General features: G+C 38.0%; 1 protein-coding gene across 3 annotated transcripts in view; it reads left to right on the forward strand.

The window, feature by feature from the left end:
- Window positions 1-10,445, forward strand: part of LIPK (lipase family member K) — a 37,715-nt gene extending 27,270 nt beyond the window's left edge. For all 3 annotated transcript variants that reach the window (XM_055425144.2, XM_088842506.1, XM_088842507.1), the window contains 4 exons: window positions 2,816-2,962; window positions 3,458-3,529; window positions 6,485-6,556; window positions 9,641-10,445. In XM_055425144.2, coding sequence (XP_055281119.2) covers window positions 2,816-2,962; window positions 3,458-3,529; window positions 6,485-6,556; window positions 9,641-9,874 — 525 coding nt within the window. In that variant the 3' untranslated portion in view covers window positions 9,875-10,445. The remainder of the gene's footprint in view (window positions 1-2,815; window positions 2,963-3,457; window positions 3,530-6,484; window positions 6,557-9,640) is intronic.

Raw genomic sequence — 10,445 nt, forward strand, 5'->3', positions numbered from 1 at the left:
TTTGTTGCTGTTCAGTTGCTCAGTCATGTCTAACTCTTTGCAACCCCATGGACTGAAATATGCCAGCCTTCCCTGTTCTTCACCATCTTCTGGAGTTTTCTCAAACCATGTCCATTGAGTCGGTGATGCCATCCAATCATCTCATCCTCTGTCATCCCCTTTTCCTCCTGCCCTCAATCTTTCCCAGCATCAGGGTCTTTTCTAATGAATCAGCTCTTCGCGTCAGGTAGCCAAAGTATTGGAGCTTCAGCATCAGTACTTACAATGTATATTCAGGGTAGATTTCCTTTAGCTTTGGTCTCCTTTCAGTCCAAGGGACTCTCAAGAGTCTTCTCCAGCACCACAGTTCAAAAGCATCAGTGGTTTAATTTAGTAGGTTAAATTTCTCTCCTGTGCCCCATAGTGTATCAAGGACAGCATAATGTAGTATTTCAGACTGTATGGAGTCTGATGGCATGAATTTGAATCCTAGGTAGCTAGGTGGATTTGGTCAAGACCTTAATTCTAGGAAATATTTTATTCATCTATTAAGTGAGGATAATAGTAATATCTACTCATAAGGCTGCTCTGAGGATTAAGTGAGTACATATATGTAAATCTTTTACACATTGTTAGCCTTTAACAAATTCCAGCTATTGTTATTGCTGTCATGATTTCCACAGAACACTGAAAGTCCAAAGTTGCCCACACTTTGTCAACTCTTTTTGTCAACTTCTCAAAACCTAGGGAGTATCCTAGACCTCGATGATTTCTACCAGCTGCCAGCTGACTAATGATTATTTGCTCAATGGAGAGAATTGTTCTATGCGAGTTGATGTGTTTTCCTGTTACATCGTAATATGGGCTTCTCCTGTGACAGACAGAAGGTGTTTAGACTGTTTAGTGATTTCAGTGAAAGCATATGAAAGTGAAAGAATTTTTATAGAAGCCAGGAGTTCTGATTGGTGAGAGATAAGCAAATTAGCCCAAGGTGATTTAATTTCATATCTATACAACCAAGGAAGACCATAGCAGCAAAACTACGGTAACAATGTGAAAAATGCTCACAGATCCCTCATAGTACATGGGCATCTTTACCATAGATATTTCAGTCCAACCCAGTCCTACATTATCAGGCAAACAGCACCAGACTTCTTGTTAAATTATTTCAGCATTCCCACAAAGTTAAGAGATATTTTGAGATGGTAGGATCTTCACATTCTCAACTGGCACAACTCTACTTCAACTTTCAATATGTTTTGATCTACCTATAGTGTAGTGCAGTTCAATTCAATTTTGTAAAAAAAAAAAAAAAAAAGATGATCTAGAAGCTACTGTTTCAAAAGCATCGCACCAGGAAACAGCTATGCCTATAAAGCTACTTTTCAGCCAGTCGACATAACTGAAAATTGGGGTACATGTGTGAAAGAGAATAACACACAGTTCATAGGAAGCAGCTATGTCATGTTAAAGAGTTTTGTTCTGTTGGTGATGGAAAGTCATTGAAGAATGCTGAACAGAGAAATGGATTGATCAGTTTTGTAGTTTTAGAAATATTACCCATAAGATGCTTTAACTCCAATAGAGAAGCTACCACATGTGACTAACTCACTAATTCCTAATAGAAATTCCAGCAAAATCATAATGATAGATCAAAGAAATTGCCAGACAAACTCAGAGAAAATGTTTCTAGTCATTGGAATCATGGAAGACTTCCTGGATGGCGTTTCTGAGTTTGGGCTAAAGGACAAGATTTCAATTTACTATGTCTTGTAGAAAAGTCTTTCCAAACTGAGAGGGAAACCTGAGTACCATTGAAGGGGTGAAGCTCAAATCATGGGAAATCACATGTAGTTGACTTTATTTAGCTTTAAATTTGTGAAGTATGAGAAATAATATTGGAAATGTATGAATAGATTCTGTAGGAAATGTAGGAATATTGGAAATGTGGGACTTAAATGCCAGGTTAAGAAGCTTGGGTTATATTCGATATATGGTGGGTGATCATGGAAAGTATTAACACAAAGGAATGACATGCACAATGCTCTTTTTAGAAAAACTTTCTTGGGAACCACATGGAAGTGAATGAGAGTAAAAGATATAAGAAGGGCCAAAGATGATGGAAATGGCTATAGAATATAACCATTTAGAACTATAGTTATAGAACTATACACTTCAGTTGAGAAACTGAGCCAGGGTTTTACAAAAAGAAGACAAACTTTATAGGATTTGACAGTGAAATGATATAAACTTTCATGGTATAAACTTTTAGAGAGTCAAGATTTTTTTTTTTCTCTTTTCCTCTGCTATTAGCCAAAAGTTGGTCTTCCAGTTTTTCTCATCAATAGTTGCTCTGTAAATAGTTCTAATTTTAGTGTGCCTGTGGGGAAGATGAGCTTAGGGTCTTTCTACTCTACCACCTTGCCTACTTTGCCCTAGGTGTATTTTAAATGTGATCTATTATCTACACAGAAATTCTTAGTGCACGTTGATTTTCTATTTTATAGTTGAGGAAATCCAGGAAATAGAAAACTAAATATGAGATAAAGTTTAGAATCAAACCAAGGTATCACTGACCCCAAAGCCTCACCAATTTCCTGTGGAGACTAGTTTTTTAGGGGATGCTCCAAAAAACACTTCAACTAAAGGATCTTGGGTGAAAAAGCTTCAAGAGGTGAGTTGGGAGGACTACAAAGTTTAATGGGATTTTTGGTTTCACTGAGGACTAGTACTGAGCAGATGTCACCCATGTCCAGTGCTTGACTGAATTATCACTCGTTTTCCACTTGACATTCACATCCATGAAAGTTGATGGTGTCTTAAATCGATCTTGCAGATATTATTTGGTGACAAGATGTTCTCTCCTCACACATTTTTTGACCAATTCATTGCCACCAAGGTATGCAACCGGAAGATATTTCGTCGTATTTGCAGCAACTTTATATTTACTTTGAGCGGATTTGATCCAAAAAACTTAAACATGGTACGTGTAAGTAGTCAGATCCAGGAAAGCAATTGTTTTGTTAGACAGAGATAAAGAGAGTTCATTCTAAATTGCATGGAAACCACATTTCAAAGTCTTTTTGTCTCCTGGACTGTAGCTAGCATGTTCTTGGCTTCCAACCCAAGCTGAGAGTCTACCTACTTGAGTAGGAGGTTTTGAGGCTACATTAAATATCTCTTGACTATATTCTTGGTCCTGGAAAGAAAAAGTGCATTGCCTTTTGTCTTTGACCACAGGATGTCCTCTGTGGGCTTTACACAGACACTGCCCTAGGCAGGAGAATAGAGGTGAGTGAAGAGAAAATTCTTAAAGATGGGCTTCTTTGCTTAGTTTGTCTTCAGAGGATGTGGTACATGTTTATTCTGAGAGAGAGAGATTGGTTCAGGTGAGAGAGGGAAAGAAAATACTCAGATTCACTTGTGGTGTGTTTACATGATTAGCCTTCAGGTAAGAAATAATCTTTTTACTTTGCAGAGTCGCTTAGATGTTTATTTTGCACAGAGCTCCGCAGGAACTTCTGTTCAGACCATGCTGCACTGGGCCCAGGTATGTACTCCCACTTCCTGATATAACACACACATATCTCTGCAAGATCCCACGTCCGGAGAGCTCACTCTGTGGGTTATGCCACTGTCAAGTGGATGTTTCTGGAATCAGATCAACTCATGTCGGTTTTCTTTACTCTCATCCATTCTCCAGGCCTTCTGTGTATTCCTAGATATTCTGACTGAATTCTGATCTTCAGATTACTCCTAATTGTCTTGTCTAAGAAAAGTTTGTGCTTCCTCTTTCGGGAAATCATTCACTCTAACAGAGCTATACATAACATGATAAATGCTATTCTAGAAAGATCTTTTTACCCTCCAACTGGGATATGGGCAATTTCAGAGTGTGGAAATACTGCTTAATTTAGAGGAAATTAAATGTTAGAGAGGGTTTAAAATGGATTAAGGGTTTCTGTTTATACTCTCCATTTACGTTTTTGTGTGTGTTACTATATATTTCTCAGTATTTGGCAAGCTCAGCGATAAGTCAAATTCAGTTGGTATAACTCTCTAAGCCACGTATGTCTGGGTGTGTATGTGTGTGTGCACATGTACAGGTGGGGGAGGCTTAATACTTAATATTTAATTAAATATCTTAATTTTAAAATACTTTAAAAAGTTGAATAAGAATCTGAAATCCCTAGGAATCTGAATTTTAACCTACACCCTTATAAATTTCTTCCATGCTTTAAAGTTGACAATCACTGCTGTAGACAATCTTAAATACTAGTTGAAGATTTCTGAAATTCTTTGAAGAGTCCCATCCTCAAGAGATAACCATTCAAGTTCCTAAAGGAAGACAGATATTCCAGATTTAGGGCTTCCTACAGTTCAGTCGCTCAGTCGTGTCCGACTCCGCGACCCCATGATTCACAGCACGCCAGGCCTCCCTGTCCATCACCAACTCCCGGAGTACACTCAAACTCATGTCCACAGAGTCGGTGATGCCATCCAGCCATCTCATTCTCTGTCGTCCCCTTCTCATCCTGCCCCCAACCTTTCCCAGCATCAGAGTCTTTTCCAGTGAGTCAACTCGTCACATGAGGTGGCCAAAGTATTGCAGTTTCAGCTTTAGCATCAGTCCTTCCAATGAACACCCAGGATTGAGCTCCTCTAAAATGGACTGGTTGGATCTCCTTGCAGTCCAAGGGACTCTCAAGAGTCTTCTCCAACACCACAGTTCAAAGGCATCAATTCTTCGGCGATCAGCTTTCTTTACAGTCCAACTCTCACATCCATACATGACCACGGGAAAAACCATAGCCTTGACTAGACGGACCTTTGTTGGCAAAGTAATGTCTCTGCTTTTTAATATACTATCAAGGTTGGTCATAACTTTCCTTCCAAGGAGTAAGCGTCTTTTAATTTCATGACTGCAATCACCATCTGCAGTGATTTTGGAGCCCAAAAAAATAAAGTCTGACACTGACTGAACTGAACTGAACTGAACTGGTGAGGAGACAGGTAGACTCTGAAAGGCATAGTTTTCCAGATAATACAACTTCAACTTCATATTCATTGAGCACTTAACAATGTGTTCTTATTGTCCAGATATATATCATTGTCTGTTATGAATTCTCCTAACAATCTTTCAATGAAACCATTGGTATTCCCCACTCTAAAAATGTCATAGCCAATCCTTACCTCTCACAGTTGACTATTCTTAAAGCTATCCCGTCTCCTTTGATAGAAAGTTCTCTTGAGAATAGAAATAAGTGGGTGGGGCGGGGAGATAAAATATTTGGTTATAACTTACGTAGACAGTTAAAGCAAGGGTGATGATTATGACATGATGGTAACAATGTCAATAAAAAGAGTGATTTCTTGACCATTCCTAGGTGCCGCATGCTTTTCATACACTACTTAATCTTCACAACCCTATAAGCAGAATGCTATTGTCATTTTCATTGCACAGATGAGAAAACAGTTAAAGAAGGTGCATATACAGCCTGGATCCCCGATTTAATAATCCATTAAGCCTGGATTAAAACTAGGTCCATTTGATGCTCGAACCCAAGTTCCTAACTATATAGTACATCCTATTGCCTCTCATTGCTGAAAACCTACAGAATTTCAACCACAGAAGACTACTGTCTCTGTGAATATAAATCACAGTGGAAAACATTTCAAACAAAAAAGTCAGAATTAAATTAGTTCGTGTGAAAAAATCAAGTTAAAGGGAAAAAAACAGTTGGAGTAGTCTGAAAATAATTTAATGAAGTGCTTGAGGTAAAGGTAAAAATTATGTCTCCTCAAGCCAAATGGGTTGCAAATAACCAGAAAAAGGAACCCCTAGACATATTAATGTTTCTATATTAACATCTGAAGTCTAAAACTTAAAATAACAAAAGGGCACACACAGTGTCTCAGACACTCAGCCTGTGGCCATGTTATTGACAACATGGTAGGCTGCTTCTTCATATAGACAGGAGACAGACAAACACTATACCTCAGAAAGCCTTGAAGGTGTTCTTTGAGTGAGCATTCCTTTCAAAGGTAGCAAAAATGCTTAAGAATAAGGAATATAGTCATAATATCCTAGACCATCTGATAATATAACAAGGTATAAAGTTTAATAATAGTAGCAGTCATTTTTTAATGTATAGCTAGTGCTTTTAAAAAAAGTATTAAAATTCTTGAAGCCAAGATGTTCAAGAATCAATGTAACATCTTTTAAAACATGGCTATGTACACAGCATAGAATTTATTTAAAGGCATCACTGCTCAAAGATTTTTCAATGGAAAAGTATAAAAGGAAAGAAAAGATAGTCCCATGAATTTGTATCAATTTTTATCATTTTTATTATTTCCTTTATTAAACTTTGACTTTTAGCTCATGTGCTAAAGTGTGGGACATTATGTCAATCCTTTTTGTATATATTTTGCTTACTGTCTTTACATGTATGTTGCTTTCATATATCATTTTAATGTGCTTTTTATTTGTATCTTTTTGTAGACTGTTAATTCTGGTCGGTTCCAAGCTTTTGATTGGGGAAACCCTGATCAGAACATGAAGCACTTCCACCAGGTACAATAACAATAATCACCAACTGCATACTGCAAATGAAATTTGTAAAAACAGTATCTACTCATCAAGCACCTACTCACTATGCTCCATTCACTATGCCAGATACTTTGTGTAGATCAGATGCTATTTGGAGGGATCTTCAGTTTAGTTCAGTTCTTGCCATATCATTGTTTTTGATTCTCAGCATGACCTTCCCAGATAAATATTAGGTTAGGTAAATTGTCTCTATTTTTCCAGAAGCTCAGAGAGGGTAGGTGAATTGTCAAAAATTATTTAGCTAGTAAAGAACCAGAATACCACCCAGGGTTCCTGGATCAAAAGTCCATTCTTCTTCTGTTACACTTACTCCTTCTCAAAAAAATAGAAACTCTCAGCATTTAAGACCATATTTTTAAAGAAAGAATTAAAGATGCATAATTTTATTTCTAAAGCATATTCTCTGGCTTCTTATCCATCCCTCATAAATGAACCTCAAAAAAATGAAATAACATTATCCTAATAAGTTTTTGGATATCATTTACTGCTCATTCAAAAACAATTATGAATTATTAAAGATATTCCAGACAGGATTATCACCTTTAAAAAAAAGCAATGCTGTTTGCCAGATAATGATAGGTCCATTTATATCTTGACATTATATATGAAAACTTTCCTTTGTGAGAAAACTCCACATTAAAGTGAATAGGCATTGTTGTTAATTTTTCCAGTATTTAAGGAAATCCAATGATGGCTTCAGCTTCTGGCTAATAGACTGAGCTCAAATTAAACAAGTAGGCAACAAAGATACATGGATTTTTTTCAAATCAGGCATGTGGAAATATGGAGATTTTTTTAAAGCAATTCCACTGTTACCATAATAACTATAATAGTGAAAATGTATAACGTCAAGTAGTGTGAAAAATCTGATTTTCCCCTAAACTGCTATAGTTGTATGTGTGTGGAGAGGTGTGTGCCCACACACACACACTTGTATCAGAGTGCTATTTACTCTTGTGATTAACAACTCCTTGTACTAGCAAGAGTACGTAGTTGCTTTAGGAAAAGCTTTTTAGATGATGACCTTACCCTTTAAGACTCAAGTACCTACTTGGATGAAAGCTGAATCACAGGTATTAACTCCATCATTGTGCTCGCAGATTCTATCAAAATATATGGTGGTTCAGGTTCAATTATGGATCTTTTGCTTGGAACTTTAGGGAGGAAAAGAAAACTTAAACTGTAAACAATATATAAGTTTTAACAATTAATAACCTTTGTCACAACTATAAGTAACATCATCATAAGTTAGGTATAATTACCAATATAATCACCAATCCTGTATTACTAAAAAAAAAGTGAAAAAAGAAAAATTTCTGGGCCAAAAGCCACCATGTATCATTTGGATCCTGATCTGGATGTTCATTTTTGTTTTGACATCTGGGCTTCCCAGTTCATTCTGAGTTCAGTTCAGTTCAGTTCAGTCACTCAGTTGTATCCAACTGTTTGCAACCCCATGAATGGCAGCACGCCAGGCCTCCCTATCCATCACCAACTCCCAGAGTTCACTCAAACTCATGTCCATCGAGTCGGTGATACCATCCAGCCATCTCATTCTCTGTCGTCCCCTTCTCTTCCTGCCCCCAATCCCTCCCAGCATCAGAGTCTTTTCCAGTGAGTCATTCTGAGTAGGGCATTAAATTACTGCAGTAAATGTGTTCTGATTTCAGGAGCTCCTCAGGCCCACTTGTGCCTTAAAGCTTGCTAATATTTTTGCTTCCTCTGTGCTGTGTTGTTTTTCTATTCTTTATCTCTCTCTATCCGTGCATTTGAATATTTATGCCTTGTATTATTCTACTGAGAACACTACCAAGTCAGGAAAAGCAAGCCTCATCTTTCATCAGTTGCCCTTGGCATTGAGTGCACCAGGCTTTCCTTAGCCCACCGTTCCCTTGCATGCAGTACTCATTCGTGCTAATCTTCACTGATTTCCTTCTTTGCCCTTCACATTGTCTTCTCACGGCTACACATTCCTATTTACCACTTGCTTCTAAGCCCAGATCCAAGGTCTCCCAGTATGACAAGGTAGGGACTTATACTTAAGATATTTGCTAATGCAAAGACCCATCTACTGACGGTGACATGTGGAATGGCTATACCAGTGCTCTGCCTGCAGATCACGCTACTAAGAGAACTCACGGTGCAGTTACCGAGCCAGGGGTCTCCCCAGGCACATTTCTAGTCTTGGAAACCTCTTCCAGGCCAAAGTTACTGTTTTCTAAGGATTTATAACTTGGTCCTTGTTACCTTTTCTTCTTAGTCTTGCTGCTGAAATTATGGTACATTATGGTACATTAATCACCTTTGGCTCCCATAAAAAAATCCCATAGATTGAGTGGCTTAAACAACAGAAATTTATTTCTAACAGTCCTGGAAGCTGGAAGTCTGAGAGCAGGGGTGCCAGCATGGTCAGGTTCTAGTGAAGGCTCTCTTACTGGATTGCAGATAGCCACCTTCTCCATGCATGTCCGCATAGCCTTTCCTCTTTGTGTCTGGTTTGAAGAGAGAGGTCTCTCTCTCTCTCTTTCTCTCACTTCCCCTTCCTATAAGGCCACCAATCCCGTTGGATTAGGATCCAAACCTTATGACCTCATTTAACCTTAATTACTTCCTAAAAGCCTTTTCTCTAAATACAATCACTTTGGGGTTACAGTTTCAATGTATGAACCTGGGGGGAACACAATTTAGTCCATAGACTATGTAGGTCTTTACAATGCAAGTAGTAAAAATCACTCTATTTTAAATGTTATAAAAATATGGTTTGGTTTTACTGAAATAAGAAGTATAATGGTAAACTCACAATAGCCAGGAATATATGCAATCATCAGGCTCTCTCTTTCTCCCTGTCACTCTTTCTCAATTCTGCTTGCATATGTTGCTTGCATTTTCAGACTATTTCTAAGATAGTAGTAGAATGGTGAATGTATGTATGTAACATTCCGTAACATTTAGAACATGCAGAACTTACTTAACGACTGATAATTGATGTTCCTTCTATGATTCGATTTTCTATGAAAACTATTTTTCTCTCTTTTCAATTTTATTTAGCTTACACCTCCTCTATACAACGTTTCTAATATGGAAGTTCCAACAGCAGTGTGGAGTGGTGGACAGGACTACGTGGCTGATCTCAAAGATGTTGAGAATTTACTCCCTACAATTACCAAGCTCATTTATTACAAGTCAATTCCACACTACAATCATGTGGATTTTTACCTTGGACAGGATGCACCCTGTGAAATTTACCACGACCTAATTAGAATGATGGAGGAATGGCTGTAAAATTAAATACACTTTCCGTTCTCTAAGGAAGTGGATTTTAGTCATAATAATGTGGTACACAGACTCTAAGGTAACCCCTCCAATAATTTGTGGTCCACCCAGGAACCACAGATTTGTGTAATCCTTTTCCGTTGAGTGTGGGAGGGACCTGAGACTTGCTTCTAGCAGGAAAATTGGCAAAGGTGATGGGATGTCATCCCCTAATTGCAGTCTATTATATAAGAATCCATCTTAGCAGACTAGAGCAAAAGATTCTCCTTGTTGGCTTAATAAGGCAAACAAATGTGGGAAGGAACAGTGTGTGGCTTCTAGGATCTGCAGGTGGCCTGCAGCTGATAACTTGTAAAGAACTGGGACTCTCAGTCATATATGAGAAAATGAATTCTGCCTAAAACCTGAATGAGCTTGGGAGTCCGTTCTTTCCTAGTTCGGCCTCTTGTTGAGAAAGCAGTCTGTCTAATGCCTGGATTGCAGCTTGAGAATGAGTGAGACCCGGAGCAGAGGACCTAACTATGCCATACCTGAACTACTGACCCACAGAAAGTGAGAAAATAAATATTGTTTTAAATCA

This window comes from Moschus berezovskii, chromosome 12, assembly GCF_049115385.1.
Source record: "Moschus berezovskii isolate FMDL1 chromosome 12, NW_MosBer_1.0, whole genome shotgun sequence".
NCBI classification, from domain to species: domain Eukaryota; kingdom Metazoa; phylum Chordata; class Mammalia; order Artiodactyla; family Moschidae; genus Moschus; species Moschus berezovskii.